Source organism: Solanum pennellii, chromosome 8 (assembly GCF_001406875.1).
Source record: "Solanum pennellii chromosome 8, SPENNV200".
NCBI classification, from domain to species: domain Eukaryota; kingdom Viridiplantae; phylum Streptophyta; class Magnoliopsida; order Solanales; family Solanaceae; genus Solanum; species Solanum pennellii.
The window spans coordinates 1,118,387-1,145,133 of NC_028644.1; the positions used below are offsets into that span (position 1 = coordinate 1,118,387).

The window sequence follows — 26,747 nt, forward strand, 5'->3', positions numbered from 1 at the left end:
GGTATCAGAGCTGGTAATTTATGGTATATACCTTCCTCTATAATGTTGCTTTGCTTCTTTTCTTTTTTTTTTAGTTGCTTGAGTTGCCTCTGAGGGTATGCAAAGAATCTTAACATTTTGTTGTATTTTGTTTTAGTAAGAAAAAGAAAATGGAGAGTTGTTGAATTTCTTATATAGTGTAAAAGAAAAGGTTGTTCTTGAAAAAAAAAATTCAAGATCTGGTGAATTTGTTGTTGAAAGTAGCTTAAATGGCTCCAAGATTGAATTTTTCTGACTGGTGGGGTAAAGATAAAGAAAGGGGAACACCAGTTATAGTGAAAATGGAGAACCCCAATTTCTCCATTGTTGAAATTGATGGTCCTGATGCTGCATTTAAGCCTATAGAGAAGAGTAGAGGCAAAAATGCTAAACAAGTGACATGGGTTTTGTTGCTTAAGGCTAACCAAGCTGTTGGTTGTGTTGCTTGGTTAGCAACAATTTTGTGGGGTTTAATTGGTACTATCAAGAATAGGTTGATTTTGAGAAAAGGGGTTTCTGTTGCAAGTGAAAAACTTGGAAAGAGTAATCTACTTTTTAGAATAATCAAAGTTTGTTTGGGGGTTTCTTTGGTTATGTTAGCTTTTGAAGTCATTGCTTACTTTAAAGGTTGGCATTATTTTCAGAATCCAAATTTGTATATACCACATACTTCTGATGTTTTGGGGTTGTTTCATATTATATATGTTGCTTGGTTGGATTTTCGTGCTGATTATATTGCGCCTTCAGTTCAAAAACTCTCCACATTTTGTACTGTTCTATTCCTAATTCAGTCGTTAGATCGTTTAGTACTTTGTTTGGGTTGCTTTTATATTAAGTGCAAGAAGATTAAGCCAAGGATTGAAGGGGATCCATTTAAATCAGATGATCTTGAGGGATCAAACAATGGTTACTACCCTATGGTTCTTGTGCAGATTCCTATGTGTAATGAAAGAGAGGTAATATTGCTGTTGCTGCCCTTTTGAATTGTGAATGTTTTATCTCATATTTGTACTGTGGCTTCTGTTTAAGTTTTGAACTTTTTATAAGGTGTCAACATGAATCACTTCTAGACTTTGAACTAGTTGAAGTTTATTTGGTAATATACACGTTGATTTAGATGAATTCGACAAGTGAGGCTTGCTTGAGTGATTGAGCACCTCCACCATCAATAGGTAAGTTGAGGGTTCGAGTCAACTGGAGAGTAAGTTGGAAGACTATTGATCCTCCTATTACGAAAGAAAAACTGACTAAAAGAAGATTTAGGTGAATCCAACTACTTTCTTGCTGTGGTGCTATATCATTTATAATTAGTGCTAAAAAGAAGATTATCACTTTATTTTTATGATTTCTTTCTGCCTTTGTTCTTTTCCCGTAGTAGTGGTCTCTTTCTTGCCTTTTCCGTTTTAGGTAACAGAAGTGGTTCAGGGATGTTCTCTAGCAATTGCTTATATTTGGCTCTTACTTTTCTCTTTGTGATAGTATTCAATTTTTAGAATGTTATTACCAACTAATGAACTTGAGCATTTCACGGATCATTATCTAGATTTGGCACATTTTGTACTTGAGGCTTATGTTAGTCGTGTTCTACATGGTTGCCAAAGATTGTTATGGTTTTCTAATGTAACAAATATAATTTTCTCCTTACTTTTAGCTTCTGTTTTTCACTCTGAGTTAAGTATTCAAAAGTTTTTCTTTGTTACTGTTGCTGCACAGGTATATGAGATGTCTATATCAGCAGTTTGCCAACTTGATTGGCCAAAAGACCGTCTGTTGATTCAAATTCTTGATGATTCCGACAATGAGTGCATCCAAGAGTTAATAAAGTCAGAGGTCGCGAAATGGAACCAAAAGGGTGTCAACATAATTTACAGGCATCGTCTGGTTAGAACTGGTTACAAAGCGGGGAACTTGAAGTCCGCAATGAGCTGTGACTATGTGAAGGATTATGAATTTGTTGCAATCTTTGATGCAGACTTTCAACCAACTCCAGATTTTCTTAAGCAAACAGTCCCGCATTTCAAGGTGAAATATGTTTCTTTCTTCTTTTCTTCCTTTCATGTGTTGTTGATGTTATTGGTGACGATTAACGTGTATTCTTTAACTTTATCACAGGACAACCCTGAGTTAGGATTGGTTCAAACAAGATGGGCATTTGTTAACAAGGATGAGAACTTGCTGACTCGTCTACAAAACATTAATCTGTGTTTTCATTTTGAGGTGGAACAACAGGTGAATGGGGTATTCTTGAACTTCTTTGGTTTCAACGGAACTGCTGGTATTTGGAGAATCAAAGCTTTGGAAGAGTCTGGAGGTTGGCTTGAGAGGACAACTGTTGAGGACATGGATATTGCTGTTCGTGCACATCTCAACGGTTGGAAGTTCATATATCTTAATGATGTGCGGGTAAGGATTGTCCACTTTCACATTTTTGTTAAATGTGCTAATGGTACCATATATTGCTACTTTGACTAGCATTTGTTGCAAGCGTTTTTATAAATTCGAGAATTTAGTTGATGTACTTGCAAGTAGAAGCTGGAGTTTTATTGACTTGACTAAGATTCGAAGGTCAATAACTTTGTTCATTAGTTGCATTCTTTCATTTGAAATATAAAAGTCATTCCATCCTCTTTCGTTCTGTTCCGTTCTTTAATTAAAAACATACCCCTCAACATCTGCATCGTCAGATATCAGATCTTGACTTTTAGTTGAAAAAGAATTCCCTGTTCACGAAACATATGGTTAAATGGCTGTGTGATTGGTTCTACCTTCTGGTCTTTTTTCTTCTTTTAAAAAAATTGAAATCCTGTTTGATGAAACTTTTGCGAGGTCTTATACCCGACAACTTTTGAACTTTTTTATTTAGACTATTCTTTGTGACTTTGGAAATCTAATCACAATGCTCTCGTATCAACATGGAAAAAATAGGTCCTGTGTGAAGTTCCTGAATCTTTTGAAGCTTATAGGAAGCAACAACATCGATGGCATTCGGGCCCCATGCAACTTTTCCGAGTTTGTCTTCCTGCTATTGTTTCTTCCAAGGTACATTGACTCTTCTCCTTAAGTTTTGTCAATCTTTTTGGGATCAAAGACTCTAATGAATAGCACGTCTTCTGATGTTAAAGAACCTACAATATAAGATACTGGAATGGTAGGTGTAATCATAAAATTCTAACGGAACTTTTGTTTCGGAACTTTTGTGCAGATATCAATATGGAAGAAAGCCAACTTAATACTTCTTTTCTTTTTGTTGAGAAAGCTCATTCTTCCCTTCTATTCATTCACATTGTTTTGTGTAGTTCTTCCTCTAACCATGTTCATCCCGGAAGCCGAGCTCCCTTTCTGGGTTGTTTGCTACATTCCAATTCTTATGACACTTCTAAACATTCTTCCAGCACCAAAATCCATTCCTTTCATCGCCCCCTACCTCCTTTTCGAAAACACTATGTCAGTGACAAAGTTCAATGCTATGGTATCTGGACTTTTCCAATTGGGAAGTTCGTACGAGTGGGTTGTTACCAAAAAAGCAGGAAGGTCTTCTGAACCCGACCTACTTGCTGCTGCTGAAAAAGATTTGAAAGCATTTGGAGCACCACAGATTAGCAGAGGGGCTTCGGAAAGTGAACTTTCTGAGCTGAACCGATTGAACAAACAGAAAGATGAAACTTCTACACTTGTCAAGAAGAGCAACAAAATATACAGAAAAGAACTAGCTCTTGCTTTCTTACTCTTAACGGCGTCAGCTAGAAGCCTTTTATCTGCCCATGGACTCCACTTTTACTTCCTTCTTTTCCAAGGAGTGACATTCCTCCTCGTTGGTCTTGATCTTATCGGAGAGCAGATTAGTTAATATTGCTCAAGAGAAGAGAAAGAACAACTTACATATTGTATTTCAAGAACTGATCCACTTCCTCTCATCTGAACTTTGTACCGGCAGAACAACAGAGTCCAGGGAATAGCTCGGATATTTCCAGTTATCGACTTCTGCTATATGAAATGAAGCCAATTAGGATTTTGTACGCGAGACTATTACGTCATGCCTGTGTGAGTTCCCTAATATCTTTAGATAGGGTAATTATTGTAAGTCTTTTACATAGAGTTGATTGTTTGTCAATAATACTATAGGTAGAAGCAATCTCATTTTTTTTTTTACTTAATTTGATTTCTCAAAAGCAGTACTTGTGTTGTTCAAGGCATTTCACATTCATCATATTATGTATATAAGGATTTAAAATGGCCTAAATAAGGCCTAGTAAAACTTGCTTTTCAAATTCTTGGAATTTGTCTGTTGTAATGAATAAGACACTTTACCATCCATGTACATTTGCTTTTGTTGGTTTTGTTATCTTTGGTTACCATGCTCTGGTGTAGGGTAATTCTTATCTTTAGGTGACTTAGCAAGTGATTGATCTTTTAGCCTTTATGATAACTATTTATAGCAGAGCCACGACGTTACAATCGTGTCCCCATGGGGTCAAGTATGTAGTCCATGACCTCTATGTTGTCACCTCAAGCGGATGTGATTTGGTGTAAACATCGAGCATGAGTGAGATTTTACGTATATGTTTGTGGTAAAACTTGCAATAGCCATCACCATGGAGTACATTGAAATGAAAGATGGAGGGAGTAGGGTCCAACACAAGAAAAGGTGGTTGCACCAAGAGGATGTTTGAATCAAAGAGCATTTGCTACCTCTTCTTTTGTGCATACATCAGATAACTCTATTCATCAAGGCTATGGCGTTTAGGAAAAAAAAAAAGCACCTTGCGTCTTTCATTTCTGCTCCCGTAGATTTCATCGGTGATTGTTAGTAAGAGTGTCAAATGGGGGGAGTAGGTCTAAATTGACCAAGTTAAAATATGTTGAGTAAATAAATGGATTGGGGTGAAATGATTGAAAATGACTGAAAATTGATTGGGTCATGACCTGTCCAGTTTGACGCGATTTGTTTGAATGGTCCACCTTCCCCTACATCACCCTTTACTTAGGTCCATCCCTCCTTGGCCTCTACCCTAACTCGTGATTTGACCTCGGCTCAAGACTCGAGCCTTAAACCTTGACCCAACCCTGACTCGAGATACATGAATCGACCCTCAACCCAACCCTCGGGACATGAGACTCGACCTTGGCTGGACTTGATTTCCCATCCTCTATCTCCATAGGGATTCAAACCGACGACAACCCGAAACCAACCCCTTGGAACAAGAACCTGATCCTCGACCCTTGGCCTCAACTCTCGAATCACGACTTGACACTTGAGACCCGTCCCTTACTAAAGTCCTAACCCAATCCTCTATCCTCGGTCTCTACTCGAACTTGATTCAGACTCGAGACCCAACTTGACCCTTATTCTAACCCTAGACTCGAGACATAGGAACTAACCAGAGATCCAACCCTTGACTCGGGACCCAATCCCAACTCAAGAACTAACCTTACCCTTAACCTGACTCTCGATATTTCGTACTCTCTTTTATATAGTGGATTGTTCATCTGCTCTCGTGGATTAGGTCGACTGACCAAACCTTATTTTGCATCTCGTCTAATATATTCCTCTTTTATCTTCTTACTTATGGCATTCCAAAGTTTATTATACAATCTTCCGCCTGACACTTGATTATTTCGTCCTACTAATTAAAACTTAGACATATTGAAAATAGACACTTATGGCTCTTCTATTGAGACCTCAAAATGGTCCTTCAATTGATGAGCTCTTCACCTCTATCTAGGGTTTTCATGAACAGTGCCCTAATTTATTTTTTTGTAAGGTTCATTATTGAGACAAAAAAAAAAAAGGTGTCGGTAGCAAAAAGAGATACAACACATGAATCTTGAGTGGAAAAATATAGGTCACCACAAGGCTTCAAACTTTTCATTTTACTTGCTATGGCATTGTATTATATTTGTTTACAAAAGGGTCCACATATCTTTTTGTGGGCAATTTGTACATTTTGTGTTTGTAAAGACACCAAGAGTTAATTTTTTGTGTTGTCTTTGTGGGGGGTAGGGGGTGGGGTGGGGGTGGATGCAGGGGCAGAACCAACATATTCTTAAGAGTTCATCTGAACTTTGTTTGACGGAAAGTATTATTATCTGTGCATGGTTAAAATTATCTTTTTAGATATGTATAATAGATGTCGAACTCCTCTTTCACTAGTTCGTGTGTTTACTTCTTAGATTTTGAACCCTCTTATTAAAAATTCTTACTCCGTTACTGAACAGATGGATATTGTTTTATGTTGGGACATGTCTACTTCTTTCATTGAACACACTCTATGGTCCATGCCATTAAAAGTTTGTCTTTGCAACTAGGAAGGATTTTTTTTGATCTGACAAATTACCAAGTGATGAGTCCCCTCCCCCTTTGACATGTTACATTTAATGACATTTTTTTATATTCTCCAGCTAGGCAATGTGTGTTTATTAATTTCCTTTTTTATCTTTATGTCAATTTATATGTACTTTATTTCATGCTTTACATACTTTTTAAACCAAAAAAACCGCAATCTTTTAAGTGTAAAACTCGATGGATAATGAGTTTGTCCTTTAACACACATTTTCACTTGATTACATGACTTGGTTAACTAAAAAGATATCGAATTCGCTAGGGTTAATATTTTCATTATTCGAGTCAGAAATTGGTGAGTCTTCTAGCATATTATATATGTTTATATTAAAATTTTTATTGAATACTTATAAATATTTGATTGTGAATTTAGTTATCATTATAGTATTAGCTGGATTTTTTGTACCAATATTCTATAAATTTTAAATTTTGAGTTCGCTTTTGATTAAAAAAATAAAAAATTATTGAGATAGGAGATGAACATCCTAATGAAATGGTATTTTAAGCTTGATGAATAGGAAAGTTAATTGGGGGAGTATTATTTTTTTTTTTGATGAAATGGTAGGGCTATTTTGAAGACCTAAGAAAAGGATAGAACATGTTAATATAATTAATCAATATTTTTAAGGAAAATTACATAAATATACTATAATAAAAAAATATCTATCATTTATAGCAATAACTTTTTTTTTACTTGATCACTTTTAATTTATTTATAATACAAATTCAATACATATTACAAAGATAAATTTATTATTCAAATATAATACAAGTTTTAATGATGGATAAACATTTATCACACATTTTAATACACTTATAATACAATGTGACAATTTTTTACCAAACAAACATAATATATTTCAAAAAACAATTATAATTCAAATATATTGCATACATAATTCACTTTTAATATGTATTACAGATTTATCACAATATTGCTATAAATGATAATAAACAAAAAGTGTCGCTAAAATCAGTAATTATTTTTAAAAATATATTTATTCATGTAATTTTTCCATATTTTTATTAGGGAATAAGGACAAATATATCCTGAATTATTGTAAATGGTATGCAGATACCCGTCGTCATATTTTTGAGACATTGGTGTCCTTGCATTTCAAAACATAGAGCATATATCCCCTTCAGTCTAACGGAATACTAAACAAGGACACGTGGCACAATCTTATCCGTCGATCTGATATTTAATAAATATCGGATTGGTGGATATGACGGTGACACGTGTATGTTCGTTAGTATAAAGGGTGTATATGCTCTAGTTTTTGGACTGCAAGGATACCAATGTTCTAAAAGTATGACGAGAAATATCTGCCATTTACGATAGTTTGGGGTATGTTTGTCCTTTTTTTTCTTTTTATTATGTTTCAAGAATAGTGCCTCTGGTAGGTGGAGAGTGTATCCTAATAGTTCAGTCCTATATGTCTTGAGTTTTCAGTACCACAACTTGTTCATTTTTGTTACTACATTGGTTTTTTAATCTTTTAAGTTTTGATATTTTTTTATATTGTGTTAATTGACTAAACAAGTGAATGGTATTAACCAAAAATTTGGATATGTTACTATGGTATTATGTGATAGAAATTAGAAGGATAAATGATAAATTAGTTCTATAGAATATCTATAAGTTGACAATATTATATGATAGTGAATATTGGGTTTCTAAAATCCAAACATAACCACGAGATGAGTATTGTCGAGATACAGATGCTAAAATGGATGAACAATAATATAAGACTAGATAAGAAATTTGAAATGAATGCATTTGTCGGAAGTTGCAAGTAATAGATATTGAACATAAAATACGAGAAGATTGCTTGCGATGATTTAGACATATTCCGCGTCGACCTATAGATGCACTTGTCTAAAAGGTGTGAAACAAAGGAAGTAAAATTGTTGAAATGAGATGGGGACACAATAAAAGAACTAGTTTGATGATAGATTTTGGACTTTTTATTTCACACATGTATCTATTACTATCGTTGTCATTTTTACTTGTTCATCTTTGACTTGACACACTCTTTAAGAAACAATAAATAGAAAAATAATTTTACTAATGTTACCTGTATTAATTATAAGCCATCTAGTATTGAAAACTGAATAGTATTTACTACTGGTAATGGTAAAATAGACACAAATAGTATTATCTCTTGATTTTTCAAACTGAACGAGTAAAATTAAATAACTATTTTTAATATACTGAAAAAATAAAGATAGATAGAGAGAAATTCAAACTATAATTCTTCCTAAATTTAAAAAGATATCATTTTTTTTAGATAGACTAAAAAAATATTTAAAACATCATAATTGTCCAAGCAAATAAACACCAAAAATAAAATAAAATAAAATAAAATATAGTTATCTTGCTAGTAAAATTTGGATTTTATATAGGGCCGAAATTTGTGCAGTCTTTATCCTATTTACTTACTGATCCACTTAACTGAGTCCATTAAGGCCCAAAGCCATTTCTGATTTATTTCATGGAAAAGTTACATATTTGGCCGCTCGATAAAAATAATTATAACTACTAGCCATATATTATACATGTATCTATTGTACAAATTTTCATACTTATTTTTCAAATGATGAGAATTGTTGAAAAGAATATCTAGATTGTCAAATCATGGGGATTCATCGACTTTGTAAGGTTTATTCCCGATGACAGTTAATATGAGTCGTGATTGTTAAAGATTCGCTTTTGCTATGAAGAAACTCATAAATCTCTTAAACTAGTACTATATATTGTTCAAAAATTAAAATAGTATCAGAGTCAGGTCTATGAATGAAATAGGCTTTCACATCGTTCGATGATATACTTCAATCCATGATTGTACACGCTTCAGTCCAAACAATGAACAATGTCTGACATATTGAATTGATATAAACACTTGGTGCGGATAAATTTTACCCGTAATTCACCTTTGTTAGAGCTAGATTTTTGAATATAAATTAGGTCCAAAGTCTATATATGTTTATATATATATAAGGTTGAAGAGCTAGTAATTTACCAATAGTTGCACCAAAACCACCCACCCTAAAAAATACATTTTGAATACTTCAACTTTCACATACAAAGTTGACTGTTATTGTTCCTTACTTTCTAATTTATGTAATATTTTTTGTTTTTCGAGAGTCAAACAATTTAAATTTAATCGGAAATTTGCAAATAGAATCTTTAATTTTTTAAAAATAAAATTCAAACATTTGTAAAGTACATAAAGATATATTGTAAGTCACAATAATTGACAATTCAAAATGTTTAAATGATCTATGAAATAAACGGAAGAAATATTAAAGGAAAAAATTATAAAAATTTCTGAAACAACAGTTAAACAAACTAAGAGTTCTTCCTGACAATCACGATTTAGTTTTGAAGCAAGTGTCTATCGAAAATCACGATTGTCTCGTTGTGAATTAAAGTTAAATTTTATAAAGAGGTTTTTTTTCTTTTCTAATTTTAACATATATTACTGAGAGGTTTTTTTTTTTTTTTCTAGTTGACATATATAAATTGAATAACAAGAAATTAGTTAGTATAATCTTACAAGTAAAGTTTGAAGAGGATAGAATCAATGTAGATCTTATTAAGTAAAAATGTAATTTTTTAATGAAAAATATAATATAAGGTTAGAATAATTCTCAATAATTTTATATAATTATATTAAAATAACATTGCATTGAATTTGATTAGTTGATATGATGATATTGAAACCATATTAAATTTGTTGCGGTGCTTGAAATTTGAAAAAAGTACGAGCGAGCAAATTTGATTAGAGAAATGATGAAGTATTGGTCGTCAAGTACTCACATATTCAAAAGATGCATGTCGTAAAAATATGAATGTTGAGATGGATGTAGGCATAATAAGAGTGACAAGATTAGGAATAAGATACTCAGAACAAGGTGAGAATAATTTTTGTGACGGACAAAATGAGAAAAGCAAAACTAAAAAAATTTGGGATGTAAAAGAAGGTGCACCGAACCCAGTAAAAAAGTATGAGTGGTTGGATGTAAGGCGACACAACCTCATAATTATCGAGGATATAATTCTAAAGATTTAATGCTTAACATTGAATAAATCGTACCCTTTTAATTCTTATCATATGTTATTTATTGCATTTCACTTCAAATTATTTTGTTGCTATTACTATTTTTTCTCTTATAGGCTTTACACTATTTATCGATTTAACTACTATACTTCATTATTTTTTTCTTCTTTAATTTCGATATGCACAAAGGGTTCTTCAGAATCAATTTCTTTAGCTTTATGAAGTAATGTATACATTCTATTATTCTCAAATTCAATTTTTTGAAATTCCATTAAATGTGTATGTTAGTATTATTCTTCTCGAACTTTATTATGATATTATATCGAATATATTATTGTCGTCGAATTATTTAAATATTTTTTTAGAAACAAACATCACGCAAGTTGAATTGAAATTCCAACCCCACTAATAGCCCAACCTTTTTGACTTTTTCTCAATTATTAAAAGAAATACAATTATTCCTCCAACACTAAAGAATAAATTATAGCAATTCTTCCAAAAAGACAAAATCATGACGAATCTCAATAATTAAATTAAATTACAATAAAGATAAGAAATATTTTTCTATTTTTCAAAAAAAAAAGTAAAAGTATAGTCAAACTTGAAAATTTCTAAACCTTCTCGATTTTCGTATTAAATAAAAAGTAGTCAAAATTTCCCAAATTTACATACACACCCCTCAACTCCCACCAAACTATTGACTTTTCAACTCTTTAAGTTTTCTCATATGTCAATTTCCACCCCTCCACTATCTCGAAATTACAAAAACAGTCCCTAAATCTCTAACCCTAATCTTTCTCCATTTTTCTGTCCTGTTAACTCAAAAGCCATCATTCTCTCGCCGGAACTTCCAGCTCCAGCGCCGGTGACGTTGCTGGAGATCGTGGTTTGAACATGACGATGCTCTCCGCCGTAAGTCACAACAAGCATTCCAGGATCATCGGTGGCTCTTTCTACGTGCTTTCTCGCCGGACAGCCTCTTACACTACTACATCGGTAATATCCCCTGAAAATTGAAGTGAAATTTCAGATCTGGAAATTTCATTCGTAAAAAACTGAACCGTGATGATTGATAATGGTGTATGTGTAACTACCTTGGGTATGGTGAACCTTTGATCGGCTTTTGACCGTACTTTCTCCATGAGTATTCATCAGCCGGAATATCAGCAGTTTTTGAACTGATCGCCGGAACTCTGATCACTTTTTTTACTCGAGATTTCCTGTTTTCGAAAAAAAAAAACAGATTAGAAAGTCTTGAGTTTTCATCGGAGAAGCTAAAATGCGATGTGGTTATGAAGAGATCACCAACCTCTTTTTGCACTGACACTTCCCGGAGCTAGAAGTTCTACCGGAAAATTCATCAGACAGATCATGATCACGACATCTTTTTCCGGCGATTGGCGGCTTCCCGGAGGAAACAGGCGGACGAGGAGGTAAATTCATCGACGAAAACACTTTACCATTCGAAACACTTCCTTCACCTGTAATCGTCGACATAAACGACGACGACGTCGTCGAACTCGCTACCGGAACAGCTTCACATCCAATAGACGTACCTACTTTCCGTTTCGTAAAATCTAAAGTCAACGCCTTCGATTGATACTTCTCCACCGGTACTTTCACCGCCGGTATAGTTTCCTCCGCCGGATTTGTCAACGGCGATAGAGTTAAAGCCGTAGATGAATCATCAGTAACCTGAACCGGACTACGTCTAAACCGGGCATGACCGGTCCGGTTCAAAATAGTAATAACCTTTCTAAAATTCGAAACAGTGTAATCAGTTATCTCTCTACAATCCGGTTGAACCGTTTGATTTTGCTGTTGTTGAAATGAAACGAACCGGATTAAATTATCCATAGATTTTAAACCGGCTGAAGCAGCTTCTTGTAAAGCTAATTGTTCATTCAAATTCGAATAATTTAACAAATCTACAGCCATTTTTGTTGTTTGATTTGCAGAGATGATGAGATGAAGAAGACGAAGAAGAAGGCTATATATAGGTGGAAAATGATGACCGGTTGACCGGGTAAGAGTCAAATCTTTTGATCTAACGGCTGAGATTTATTTAAATATTTTATTAAACAAAATGACAAAATAGTAGCATGCTAGTTGACAGCTTCTATTAAGCTTTACTTTATTTATTCTAAGGGGGAAAATGGTGGGATCCAATGTATAATAAAAAATTAAAAAAAAATTACTTATACTCTGTTCGTTTCATTTTATATGAGTTATGAAAAAAAAACGTAACTTACTTAGTTAATATAGAAATGTGAAAGATTAAAAAGAAAAATGAGTAATATAAACTTAAAACGAAGTATTATTTAAAATTTACTTTGAAAGGGATGAAATAGTAGGTTGAGTTGTATTTAAGTGTGAGTTAGTAGTTACTTAGAGCACCATTTTGTACAAATGAAGATTATGGTAATCTTATTGGTATTAATGAATTAATTATATTTATTTCTTGAAAATTAATGTTTGTCAAGGTTTATTGCTTCAAACTAATGAGATTCATTCCTAAAAAATAAATGTAAATCGACGTTTATTTTTCTGAATTAAGAAGGTATGTTTTCTATAATTAAAGTAAGTCAAAAATTTATTCCTCTAGATTGAAATATATTTAGTTTTTGTTACTATTTATTGTTTGTTAGTGGTATGAGTCACATAACGATTCACTTTCGTAATAAAGAGGTATATCAACTTCACTTTAATTATTATTTTTATCAACAGTTATAAATTTTTTTTCTCTTAAAGAAAAATCTATTGAAATTAACTTTTTTAAGTCTCCGCCGTCACCCCCACAACCATCCATAGAAATTATGCATCTTACTTTTCCTAGTTGACTTTAAGATGATAGTAGCACATAAAAGAATTAACAATAATAAAACGAAACCCACTTGAAATGTCAAATTGATACTTATATCATAAAAGATATTTATTAATATAAAAGAAATAGAGAATAAAATCCTTAAATGATTTGACTTTTTATATCACCCAAATTAAATAAATAGATTCCCAAAGCTAACATTTACTTAAATAAGAAAATAAAAAAAAATTAAAGCAAAAGAAAGCTGACTTTTCTTCTTTGGTGGAAATCACATGGGAAGCACAGATCCTTTTTCTTCTTTAGTTGACCAACTTTTATCAACCGGCTATAGCCTGTAAACTATTTTATTTTAATCTTAACCGTTAAATTATATTAAAAGAGATCGGACGGTTAAGATTGATTTTTAGGAGTTGACGTAGACTTTTATTGAAAATCTAAAAATGTCAACTTCAAAAGCCTATAAAAACTTGACACGTGAAAGGCATAAACTTAATGCGCCTTTGAAGGAAAAAAAAAAGGAAAAGAGAAATTAGTTTATGTGAAGGAAAAGTAGTCAAATGAAAAAAAAAATAGAGTTGACTTGACCAAGTGGGAGGTTGATTTCCGATACCTATATTGAGGTTCTGATTAATTCAAAATCGTCTCGTATAAAATTGACTTAAGGTGAAAATTTTTTATCGTCAAATTTGTTTTCATAACTTTAAGATTCAAATTCGAAATCTTTGGTTTATGAGTGAACGAATTTTATCCATCTCATTTGAAGTTTTTACTCTATCTATTTGTTTTTATTTATGTTTCGCTTCGTATTGGTGAGATTTAGACTAGATTTCGGAGCTAAAAAAATTTCTTGCATGATATTTTTTGAATTTCGAGATTTAAATAAGTTTTTTTTATCTTTATATTTAGTACTTTTTTACGTAATTTACAAATATATAGATTTTATTTTTTAGAAAATTGATAATTCTATGTGTGAATTTCTGATTAAACTTAAACTGTTTAACTTTTGAAAAATGTTATGCGTTGCATAGGGGATAGAGGGAGTATAACTATATAAGTTATATATTTTTGTTATATTAATACGATGAAAAAATATATCACGAGAATGGTCCATATTGTATATTATTAGTCAAATAAACCAATTTAACACGCCAAATGAAGTGTGTTGTCCCATGCAAAATTTCTCCGTGTTTTATGATTGTTTTTTGTCAACCTTTTTCTCAATTCTTGGGGTCATTTTCTTTGAAATACAAACAATTTATCGTGTGGTGTTGAATTATTTAAAAATTGTTTGAATTTGAGAAATATTTTAAATGCATTGAAAAATGTTTTCTTTAAATTTCTTCTTCCGTTTATTTATCATAATTCGTTTTTTTAAGAAAATCTAATTTACATGTGTCAAATAAAATAAGAGTAAAAAATAAATATAACCTAAATTTTACATTAGATTGTTCTAATGTAGGGGTTTGACTTTTTAGTAGCAGTATTTATTTTTTATATATAATATTTTAATATAGGAGTAACCATTACTTATACTTCAACTTCAAAAAAAAAATAATTTGAAATTGACTATATAAGTGTTCAAATTTTACTCATAATGTATTGAAGAAGACTTCTCGAAGTTCAAAGGAGAAATTTTTTATTGTTTAAGTCATCGAAGGGTTTGTGTGAATAATGGAATGGTTAACATTACTCATTTTAAACTCTCCCACGGTGATATAATATCTTGTTCAAAAGGAGTGTATCTTTTACTTTTAATAATTCATTAATTTAGTTTTCCATCCAAACTAGTACTTGGGGACAAGTTTTATAGTCTGTTTGACCAATTTCATTTTAGAAGGGTAAAAATGTCATTCAAAATTATTATTAAACCTACATTCATACCATATATATTAGTTATATATATACTTTTTAAAAATTAGGTATTTTATCATGGGAAAATTACGCGGTTAAGCAAATTTATACTATTTAATTACTTATCATAGCTATAGTTTGCTATAATTATCATTCGTGACTAATATTTTACATTAATTACGTGGGCTGTCTTCAAATTTGTATAATTAGTCACGTTTGTATATGTATAATTCGCTAGAATATACAAATATATATGTATAATATACAATTATCTAACCGATATACATATACAATTCACCTCTCTCCCACTCTCTGCCCTCTCTCGCTCGCCTCTCTCCTCCCTCTCCCTATCTCGTTCGCCTTTCTCTTCCCTGTCCCAATCTCGCTTGCCATATATACACACAAAATATGTATAATATATAATTTCTAACCGACATATATATACAATTCACCTTTCTCCATTCCTTTCCCTCTCTCTCTCCTCTCTCCCTTCTCTCTCTCTCTCTTAGTCTCGCTCGCCTCTCTCCTCCATATAACATGTAGCTACAAATTGTAATTATCAAACTGTAGTTATGAAGAGTAATTAGGCTATTTTTTAAGTGTCTATATGTGAAAGCCCCCTTTTATTATTAATAAAAAAATTTATATCATATGTTGAGAAAGATACACCTATATATATGAGACGAGCGACCAAGATAGTCATGTATCTCAGATACTTACGAATCACACTAGATATACACTAAATACATATATCTTTATGTAGCTGATGTGATTTACTATATATCATATACATAGGTGAGTGGTAAGCGAGATTTGTCTATGTATTCTACATACATCCACTTGTATTTAGTCTGTTTAGAACAACTAATTTTTTAACCTCTTGTATATTGAGATACATGTATCTCGAAGTATCTAGATTCTGAACGCACCAAAATCTGGTAAGATTAGTAACAATACAAATAAAGTATATTTAAGTATTAAGCTTCTAAACTAGTGAAATTTCTTCGAAATTCTATTAAAGATATCCTTCAATTAGCTAAATAATTCAAAAATACATTTGCTCCAAAAACAAGTTAAATGCGCCAATTCTGACCATGAACTATTTGGAAATGGAACTGAAATTTAAATTAACAGAGTTTTAGTTAATCATGTTCAAAAGTTCATTAAAAATGAGATGACAAATAAAGCATCCAATCATCTAGCAAATAAGTTAGGAATGACTCATTGACCATGACAATTTGTTTGTTACATTCCACAATAAATGAATAGTAAAATAATAGAAAGAGGAGAAAATAAAAGAAGATCCAAGTCAAACTTTGCTACTTTAATTAGAAAAAGAAATTGCAAAATACAAATCAACTTCTTTAATTATTTTTTAACTTCCTACTTAGGAAATAGTAACCAACTTGGAAACAAACTCTTCAATATTTTTATCTGAACTTCCTCTTTCATCCACAACATTTCTAGCTATTTCCTTCCATTTCTTTGCATTTTCCCTAATTAATTTTCCTTTATCTTCTTCCATCACTAGCTTTATACATTCTTCAATTACTTCTCTTCTAACTATCCCTTTTTCATCTTGTTTGGCTCTAACTCCAATTTCCCAAACATCATTCACAAGCTTTGCATTTGTTGGTTGATCTGTCCATTGTGGCATTGCCACCATTGGCACTCCCAAACTAATCGCTTCCAGAGTCGAATTCCACCCACAGTGCGTCAGAAAACACCCTATTGACTCATGTTCCAACACTTGTAATTGTGGACACCATGACACCACTAAGCCTTTTTCACTTGTTAATTCCTCAATAAAGTTCTTGGGAAGTTTGGGCTCTTCAGTAGACCTAACAACCCACAAGAAGCTCTTGTTGCTATTCTTCAAACCCCATGCCAATTCTTCCATTTGCTCATTTTCTAGTTTGGCTATACTTCCAAATGATACATACACTACTGAGCTAATTGGTTGATGGTTTAACCAATTTAGGCATTCATTTGTCATTGGCTTGAACATACTAAGACCATACTCTTTATCATCATGTAGTCTCTTGTCTAAGTACATTGATGGTATTGTTGGTCCAATTGTCTTTATTGGATATATCTTGGACATCCAATCAATTATCTACATGTCAAATAAGAAAAATTTCATGTAACTATATTATATGATTCAGTTAATTTCTTTAATGTTTTCTCTACTATGAGTGGTTGAGTCGGGATTTTATACAAAATATGAAGAAGTAAACATACGAAACAGTAGATCTGGAATTCAACATCTACATAAAAAAGAATATGCTGAAGAATATTTTACCTCTTTCTCCAACTCATAGAAGCTATTGATTAGGACCCAATCAACTTTGTCAAGATTTGAGAATTGATTCACCAACATTTCAAGTATTCTTTCTCCTTCAGGATTAATAACAAAACTAGGTACATCTGAACTCTCAATTGTACATGATAATCCAGGAATTATGATTTTTTCATCATTTTGAGTAGGTGGAAGTTTTATTACCCCTTTATGAACATGGTAATAAATATTATCCACTACACAATTTTGTGTAAAAAATGCAGCACTAATCAATCCAAATTGTTTTGCAACTTCAACAGGCCAAGGAAGGAATGGATCATATACTATGCAATTTACATGACATCCACTTTTTGCCAATTTTTCAATAAGTTGAGACAGAGTATCCGAACCAATTTCTTTGAATCGTGTAATATAGGCCACAAAAGATCCTGCTTGATCGCGACCACCATCATCATAACCATCAGATATGGCCTCAATTGACATAGAAGTTGGCAATTCTTTCATGTTTTTCAAAAAGGATTTTGTGAGTGCTATAGTGATTTTAACGCGTTTGGATTGTAAACGTTTGGAGAATTGAAGCATTGGGTTGATATGACCTTGGCCTGGAAATGGCAAGATCAAGCAATGAGCTTTGTGAGTAGTCATCTCTTGCAACTTCTCAATTGATGGCTGAAATAAAAAATCAACTTAGTGTTGTATATTCTTATAGTTAGTTGATTGAGATGAAGTGTACAATTTGGATTATTGTGTGTTGGCTTCTTCCTATTCTATATTCCAACTTTTTATTGCCAACATATGCAATGACATAAGGCAATTATTGGTATACAATGTACTAGTGACATCTAAATCTTATCAATAAAAATTACGGACTAATATAACTGAATTTACGTAAAAGGGTTAAAAATATTCTTAAACTATTCTCAGGAAAGGTCTATTAAAAGGGACAAACTAGTTAGTCAATAAGGTAGGAATCCTTTAAATTTTAAAAATGAGATAAAAGTAACAAATGATATAAATTAAGGATCGTCGTGAGGAATAGAAAATCAAGTAAAGCAGTCTAGCTAGCTAGAGAATTGAGTTCTCATAAACTCAAAACAATACCATTAAAAAAAAATCAAACTTTGGTACTTCAATCAGAAAAAAGTAATTACAAAATACAAATCTATTTGTTTATTACTTAGGAAATAGTAACCAACTTGGAAACAAATTCTTCAATATTTTTATCTGAACTTCCTCCTTCACCCACAACATTTCTAGCTATTTCCTTCCATTTCTTTGCATTTTCCCTAATTAATTTTCCTTTATCTTCTTCCATCACTAGCTTTATACATTCTTCTATAACTTCTCTTCTAACTATCCCTTTTTCATCTTGTTTGGCTCTAACACCTACTTCCCAAACATCTTTCACAAGCTTTGCATTCATTGGTTGATCAGACCATTGTGGCATTGCCACCATTGGCACTCCCAAACTAATTGCTTCCAGAGTCGAATTCCACCCACAGTGCGTCAGAAAACACCCTATCGACTCATGTTCCAACACTTGTAATTGTGGACACCATGACACCACTAGTCCTTTTTCAACTTTTAATTCCTCTATAAAGTTGTTGGGAAGCTTAGATTCTTCATTAGACCTAACAACCCACAAGAAGCTCTTGTTGCTATTCTTCAAACCCCATGCCAATTCTTCCATTTGCTCATCTCCTAATTTAGTTATACTTCCAAATGATACATACACCACTGAGTTAATTGGTTGATGGTTTAACCAATTTAGACATTCATTTGTCATTGGCTTGAAGACACTAAGCCCATACTCTTTATCATCATGTAGTCTCTTGTCTAAGTACATTGATGGTATTGTTGGTCCAATTGTCTTTATTGGATATATCTTAGACATCCAATCAGTTACCTACATGTCAAACAATAAAAAGTTCATGTAACCATTTGAATAATTTGTACAATAACTTAGGTGACTAAAGTCTAAGGTATTATATATAGTTTAATTCCTTCTATGTTTTTTATACTATCCATAGCAGAGTCAGAATTTTCATTATGCAGTATCCATAGCAGAGTCAGAATTTTCATTAAGCAGATTCCAAATATGAAGAAGTTAAGGAGCTTTAATAATACCTCACATATGCTTTGTCAGTTTATTTTTTTATATAACTTCAATTCAATTAACTAAGAACGCGAAGAAGAAACAGAACGACATGTTACCTCTTTCTCCAACTCATAGAAGCTATTGATTAGAACACAATCAACTTTGTCAAGATTTGAGAATTGATTTGCTAACATTTCAACTATTCTTTCTGCTTCAGGACTAATAACAAAAGAAGGTGCATCTGATGCATCGATCGAACTTTGAAATCCAGGAATTAATATTTCTTCGTCATTTTGAGTAGGTGGAAGTTTTATTACCCCTTTATGTACATGGTAATAAAGATTATCCACTACACAATTTTGTGTGAAAAATGCAGCACTAAATAATCCAAATTGTTTTGCAACTTCAACAGCCCAAGGAAGGAATGGATCATATACTATGCAATTTACAGGACAATCACTATTTGCCAATTTTTTAATAAGTTGAGACAGAGTATCCGAACCAACTTCTTTGAATCGTGTTATGTAGGCAACGAAATTTTCTGCTTGATGGAAACCACCATCATCGTAGCCATCAGATATCGCCTCGATTGATACTGAAGTTGACAATTCTTGCATTGTTTTCAAAAAGTGTTTTGTGGTTGCTATAGTGATTTTAACGCGTTTGGATTGTAAACGTTTGGAGAATTGAAGCATTGGGTTGATATGACCTTGGCCTGGAAATGGCAAGATTAAGCAATGAGCTTTGTGAGTATTCATTTTTATGTTTAATTTTTTTTGCAACTTCTCTGTGAATTGAGTTAATAATAGATAGGATGAGAAAAATCATGTGGTTGTTATAGTTAGGTGATAGAGTTGAAGTGTCTTTTGGCTTATTTTGTCTATTATTGATACCAAGTTTTTATTGCAAACATGTGTAATAGCCAATATATTGTTGATATATTACTTGGAATCTAGTGATATCACTTTTATTTCGAGGGATAAAGAATAACTAATCTCGAGATTCATTTTATGATTAATTATTCTATGTTTGGCTAATTTTAAAATAATTAATTTCGAGATAACTCGATTCCTAACCAACATGTACAGTGTTAAGAAGTCCCATATCGGTAAAGGAATGGAATTTGATCTCCTTATATGAACTTGGACAAACCTCTCCTTATAAACTAGTTTTTGAGGTTGAGTTAGGCCCACATATCATATCTTAACAATAAACAGGTCATATATCATTCAAAATGTTGTCTAAAAAGAAGTGACAGGATTTATTACTTTACTTGGAAGATGCCTTTAGTAATCCTTTTTGTAGACATTTACTTCTAATTACTGAATTTAAATAATAAAATATTTTGATTGCATCTTAAATTCAAATAATCATATAATTCCCAATAAAAATTACGGATTGATATAACTGAATTTATGTAAAAGGGTTTAAAATATTTTTAAACTATGTAAAATTAAATAAAAATATTCTTAACTAATAACTTGGTCTAAAATGCTATTGTCGTCAATAGTTTAATTCAAAAATATTCTTATTGTTACTTAATTAACGAATTACTTATCCACCGTCTAGCTTCCCCTCTCTCTCGCTTCCCCGTTCCCCAAAATATCAAATAATATTAAGATCATAATTTCTCACTCTTTAATATAAATGCATAATAATTATAATTAACGTGAAATTTGTGTTGTGTGTCATTTTGGTAATTCAATAAGAAAAACAAATTACAAAATACAAATCCATTTCTTGATTATTTTTTATGGCTCTTAATTAACTTTTTTATTACTTGAGATATATTAACCAACTTATAGCTTGTTACATCAATAGTCTTAGCAAATGTCATTAATCCATACCATCAATAGACACTATTAGAGAAACTAGTCAAATGACTCTTCAACGTATAACCAAATTTTCAACTACACACTTAAACTTTACAAGAGTCTTATCACCTTCCTAAACTATTTAAAAACGAAATAATTATACCCTTAAAAAAACATAATCAGATCTATGGTGGCATGTGCGTTTCACGCGTCTGACACGTCATCATATTATTTTTTTTTTCAATTTTTATATTTCTTTGCTCTTTTCTTCTATATTCTTACCCAGCCCTACAAACACTGAGAATATTTTCACCATCACTAGAACACCATAATTCTATCATTGGGTCTTTAAGGAAGAAAATTAAAGTGAATAATGATTTCAGAGCTCGTTCAGATATATTTGGGTTTTGCTCATTTGATACCTAAAAATAAAATTTAAAAAAAAGTGAGGGGGGGGGAGGCGAGACGAATATGAAGAAATATTGTCATTAATGGTGGTCATCGAAGATTAGCAATCCTCTCAAGGAATATGCAGAGGAGGAGCTTACGATATCTTCCACATCATCATCTATGGCAACGACAATTTCAAAGAGGAATAGAATAATTTTATGAAAATTGATGAATTAACAAGATTAATAGCGATAACTTTTTAGATACAGTTGATTGATTGAGATTTGATATTGATAATTAAAGGATCTATTTATAAAAAAAATATATTTTTTCCGATTGGTCCAATCAGATTTAAAGTAAACCCATATTGATTTTTCTGAAATCAGATCCAAAGTATCTTGGGGTGATATAAACATATGTAAATTTATCTCTATTGATTTTGGTTAATTGGTTTTGCAAGAGTTTTATATGAGTTTAAAATTTTGTTTGGAATCAACAATAGTAAATACTGTGAAGATGGTGATGGCAACAACGTGCTGAAAGATTGAGAGATTTGTTTATATTGATGGAGAAGAAAGAAAACAAATAAGAAAAATAAATAATTAAAAATGCATATATTTATTGAAAAGAGATATTAAAAATAAAATTTTAATATTAGATTTTGATGCTCACTCTCCCAAAGAGAGTGAAATACACTCCTATGTCAGCTAAGCATTTAGAGATGCAATTATTTCAGTTTTAAATACTGAAAGGGGTGATAGGACTCCCGTAAAATTTAAGTATGTAGTTAAAAATTTAAATATACGTTGAGGAAACATTTGACCATTTTCTTGACACTATTACAAATTCTAGCTTGTTACATCAATAGCCAAATGGTTTTAGCCTTCCACAAAGGGAAAAGGTAGAAAATAAAGGAAGATTCAAGAGAAATTTCCTACTTAGAAATAGTCATCAACATGGAAACAAATTCTTCAATATTTTATCTGAACTTCCTCCTTCATTCACAACATTTCTAGCTATTTCCTTCCATTTCTTTGCATTTTCCCTAATTAGTTTTCCTTTATCTTCTTCCATCACTAGCTTTATACATTCTTCTATAACTTCTCTTCTAACTATCCCTTTTTCATCTTGTTTGGCTCTAACACCTATTTCCCAAACATCTTTCACAAGCTTTGCATTTGTTGGTTGATCTTTCCATTGTGGCATTGCCACCATTGGCACTCCCAAACTAATTGCTTCCAGAGTCGAATTCCATCCACAGTGCGTCAGAAAACACCCTATCGACTCATGTTCCAACACTTGTAATTGTGGACACCATGACACCACTAGTCCTTTTTCAATTGTTAATTCCTCTAAAAAGTTGATGGGAAGTTTAGATTCTTCATTAGACCTAACAACCCACAAGAAGCTCTTGTTGCTATTCTTCAACCCCCATGCCAATTCTTCCATTTGCTCACTTCCTAGTTTGGCTAAACTTCCAAATGATACATACAACACTGAGCTAATTGGTTGATGGTTTAACCAATTTAGGCATTCATTTGTCATTGGCTTGAACATACTAAGACCATACTCTTTATCATCATGTAGTCTCTTGTCTAAGTACATTGATGGTATTGTTGGTCCAATTGTCTTTATTGGATATATCTTGGACATCCAATCAATTACCTACATGTCATATAATAAAATTTCATGTAACTATATTATATGATTCAGTTAATTCCTTTAATGTTTTCTCTACTATGAGTGGTTGAGTCAGAATTTTCACTAAGAAGATTCAAAATATAAAAAAGTAAACATACGAAACAGTAGATCTGGAATTCAACATCTATATAACAAAAAAAAAATATGCCGAAGAATATTTTACCTCTTTCTCCAACTCATAGAAGCTATTGATTAGGACCCAATCTACTTTGTCAAGATTTGAGAATTGATTCACCAACATTTCAAGTATTATTTCTCCTTCAGGATTAATAACAAAATTAGGTACATCTGATGCCTTAATTGAACTTAAAAATCCAGGAATTAATATTTTTTCATCATTTTGAGTAGGGGGGAGTTTTATTACCCCTTTATGAACATGGTAATAAATGTTATCCACTACACAATTTTGTGTAAAAAATGCAGCACTAATTAATCCAAATTGTTTTGCAACTTCAACAGCCCAAGGAAGGAATGGATCATATACTATGCAATTTACATGACATCCACTATTTGCCAATTTTTTAATAAGTAGAGACAGAGTATCCGAACCAATTTCTTTAAATCGTGTAATATAGTCCACGAAAGATCCTGCTTGATCGCGACCACCATCATCATAACCATCAGATATGGCCTCAATTGACATAGAAGTTGGCAATTCTTTCATGTTTTTCAATAAGGATTTTGTGAGTGCTATAGTGATTTTAACGCGTTTGGATCGTAAACGTTTGGAGAATTGAAGCATTGGATTGATATGACCTTGGACTGGATATGGCAAAATCAAGCAATGAGCTTTGTGACTACTAGTACTCATCTTTTGCAAGTATTATCTCTTTATTCGTTGAAGAACGTGAAAATCCTGTTGTGAAATGTGATTTTTATACTATAAGTTAGAATTTTTTATATTAATTTCATGAATAAAAATATAAGATAAATTAGTCGAAGTTTACGTAATTATTATTATAAGTCATTTAAAATGTGTCCATTAGTATAACTACATACGAGTATGGTCCATATTGCATCTAAGTCAAATAAACCATAAATTATTGGTGTTATTTTCATTGAATTACAATCAATTTATTGTGTGGTGTTAAATTCTCGAAAAATTATTCCAGCTGGAGACATATAAAAATTATTTATTTATACATTTGTAATTTGTATAATAACATATGTATTTGTATAAGTGTAAGTGTATAGAAAATATTTATATATACATTTTTTCTCTATAAGTCAAATAAACCATAAATTATTGATGTTATTTTCATTGAATTACAATCAATTTATTGTGTGGTGTTAAATTCTCGAAAAATTATTCCAGCTGGAGACATATAAAAATTATTTATTTATACATTTGTAATTTGTATAATAACATCTGTATTTGTATAAGTGTAAGTGTATAGAAAATATTTATATATACATTTTTTCTCTCTTTATACTAAGAAAAACATTTTATACCGAAATATATAAAATGACTAATTGTATACTAAAAATGGCTAATTGTATATCGAATCCGATGACAAAAAAAGGCGATGTTTGCTGCGAATTACAATTAAAATGAAATATGGCTATAACATTTAATATAAATTAATAGTTTTTTATTTTATACAATTTTCACTTTTAAAAAAAGTTAAGAAAAACAAATTGTAACACAGAAAAGTATTAATTTTATATCAATATACTAAATATTTTATATGTATATTATCCAATATACCATAAATACATGTATGTTTAATATAATATTCACAAAATATCATCAAACTAACGCAATTTTCATTATTACATGATTTATTAAAGTAAAATATATGTTAATTACTTATCGTAAAATAAAATGAACTATAAATTTAAACACGTGACATACATATATTGGCTTAGTTTATACACCCAATGTGGGTAAGTTTTACCCGTGTTATTGTATATAATATATAACATGAATATTGTTGAATCATGATTTACTGCAATTAGTGCCGGCAAAACGAGCTCATATTTTGTTGACCCGTCCAAACTGTCCATATTTTAATGGGTTGGGTGAGTGATTTTTCACATGGGTAAAATATGGGTTGATACCCATATTTGACCCATAAAAATATGGGTAAAGTATGAATTAAACTTCTAACTTTTATTCATTCAAAATTCATGATACCAATAAAAATAGTGTAATTTTTCTTCCTTTTTATGTTATTCAATAGTACTAACTATTCTTTTCTCTAATTGAAATGTGAAATCTTTGACCCTCCAAAAATATATAATTTAAATGTACATTTCTTTTGTTAATTACAATTACATTTTAGTTATTTATTAAATTTTATATTGGATAATCAATAATAGTGTAAAATACGCAAATCATGTATTAGTATTGGCATTGCTTAAAGTGTATTAAACATATTTTAGTCCTAAAATGCAACATTTACTTTGAAATAAAAATATTTTCATCTTGTTATTACATAAATTTATTTTATATTGAACAGTTATAGGATTTTTTTTTTTTTATGATACAATAAAACAAAATGAAGCATGTTTAACGTTTTCATCTAAAAGAAGACTAAAATATCTTCTCCATATTGAATTTTTAAGTAAAGTACTATTTATTCGTGAAAATATGGGTAAACTAGTATTTTACCCGACCCATTTATTACCCAACTCATTTTTACCCATATCAAATATGGGGGGTGGAATGATTACGCATTTTATTTTTACCCATTTTCAACCAGCCCATATTTGATCAAACCGCCCATTTGCCACCTCTAACTGCAATTATAATCCCGAAAAATAGTGAGAGTAGCTAAATAATTTTTTGTTTTGTTCTTAATCTATATAAGAACCATATTATTGTATTTAAACTTAGGATACGAAGAATATATGGAAAAGTGTCTAAAATATCCTTAAATTATTGAAAATGGTATAAAATAATCCTTAATTCATTTACCTATTGTCTCTCAAATATCCCTGACATCCACTTATTGGCTCCCAAATATCCGCGACATCCACCTATCGACTGCTAAATACCCTTCTGTTATTTGTAGTTTTGATGATTTGACAAACTTAGGGACCTCATAAAGGTACCGGGTTTTCTACTTGAGTATTGCAGGTGTCTTGTTTGAAGTATTGCAGATGAAACAAACCCAGGGACCTAGTAGAGGTACCAGGCTCTCTTGAGAGTGAGCCAGTCGACTGCCAGCTGGAGATAGTACAGAAAGTAGGTGCACACTTCCCGATGGCGTCAGAAAGTGTGACCTTTCCAACCAATGGCAAGATGTTTAGGAAAGGGACTTGTCAATACAAAAGACACTTTCCTAAACACTTTTTGGTAGCTTTTGCAACTTGATAAAAACTTTTCAAGAACTCTTGTAAAGG

General features: G+C 31.6%; 4 protein-coding genes, 2 long non-coding RNA genes and 1 pseudogene across 7 annotated transcripts; 3 read left to right on the forward strand and 4 right to left on the reverse strand.

Moving 5' to 3' along the window:
• Positions 1-8: 8 nt before the first annotated feature.
• Positions 9-4,336, forward strand: LOC107029034 (probable xyloglucan glycosyltransferase 5). The gene is made up of 5 exons (XM_015230330.2): positions 9-974; positions 1,732-2,040; positions 2,131-2,421; positions 2,944-3,057; positions 3,221-4,336. The coding sequence occupies exons 1-5, from the start codon at positions 249-251 to the stop codon at positions 3,863-3,865; spliced, it is 2,085 nt and encodes a 694-aa protein (XP_015085816.1). The 5' UTR covers positions 9-248; the 3' UTR covers positions 3,866-4,336.
• Positions 4,337-10,968: 6,632 nt separating this feature from the next.
• Positions 10,969-12,404, reverse strand: LOC107028478 (probable WRKY transcription factor 11). Its single transcript, XM_015229556.2, has 3 exons — positions 11,732-12,404; positions 11,517-11,642; positions 10,969-11,428 (listed from the first exon to the last, which is right to left on the reverse strand). The coding sequence occupies exons 1-3, from the start codon at positions 12,358-12,360 to the stop codon at positions 11,197-11,199; spliced, it is 987 nt and encodes a 328-aa protein (XP_015085042.1). The 5' UTR covers positions 12,361-12,404; the 3' UTR covers positions 10,969-11,196.
• Positions 12,405-16,321: 3,917 nt separating this feature from the next.
• LOC107028477 (UDP-glycosyltransferase 74G1-like) lies at positions 16,322-18,163 on the reverse strand. Its single transcript, XM_015229555.2, has 2 exons — positions 17,400-18,163; positions 16,322-17,213 (listed from the first exon to the last, which is right to left on the reverse strand). The coding sequence occupies exons 1-2, from the start codon at positions 18,039-18,041 to the stop codon at positions 16,485-16,487; spliced, it is 1,371 nt and encodes a 456-aa protein (XP_015085041.1). The 5' UTR covers positions 18,042-18,163; the 3' UTR covers positions 16,322-16,484.
• On the forward strand, positions 17,212-18,166 carry LOC114078470. The gene is made up of 2 exons (XR_003580150.1): positions 17,212-17,518; positions 17,696-18,166. It is a non-coding gene; the product is annotated as an uncharacterized LOC114078470 (long non-coding RNA).
• Positions 18,167-18,462: 296 nt separating this feature from the next.
• Positions 18,463-20,339, reverse strand: LOC107028476 (UDP-glycosyltransferase 74G1-like). Its single transcript, XM_015229554.2, has 2 exons — positions 19,611-20,339; positions 18,463-19,302 (listed from the first exon to the last, which is right to left on the reverse strand). The coding sequence occupies exons 1-2, from the start codon at positions 20,250-20,252 to the stop codon at positions 18,574-18,576; spliced, it is 1,371 nt and encodes a 456-aa protein (XP_015085040.1). The 5' UTR covers positions 20,253-20,339; the 3' UTR covers positions 18,463-18,573.
• On the forward strand, positions 19,237-19,900 carry LOC114078471. The gene is made up of 2 exons (XR_003580151.1): positions 19,237-19,378; positions 19,712-19,900. It is a non-coding gene; the product is annotated as an uncharacterized LOC114078471 (long non-coding RNA).
• A 2,145-nt stretch (positions 20,340-22,484) lies between the features above and the next one.
• Positions 22,485-24,236, reverse strand: LOC107027280 (annotated as a pseudogene). The gene is made up of 2 exons (XR_003579879.1): positions 23,563-24,236; positions 22,485-23,363 (listed from the first exon to the last, which is right to left on the reverse strand). The product of XR_003579879.1 is annotated as a UDP-glycosyltransferase 74G1-like (transcript).
• Between the last annotated feature and the right edge of the window lie 2,511 nt (positions 24,237-26,747).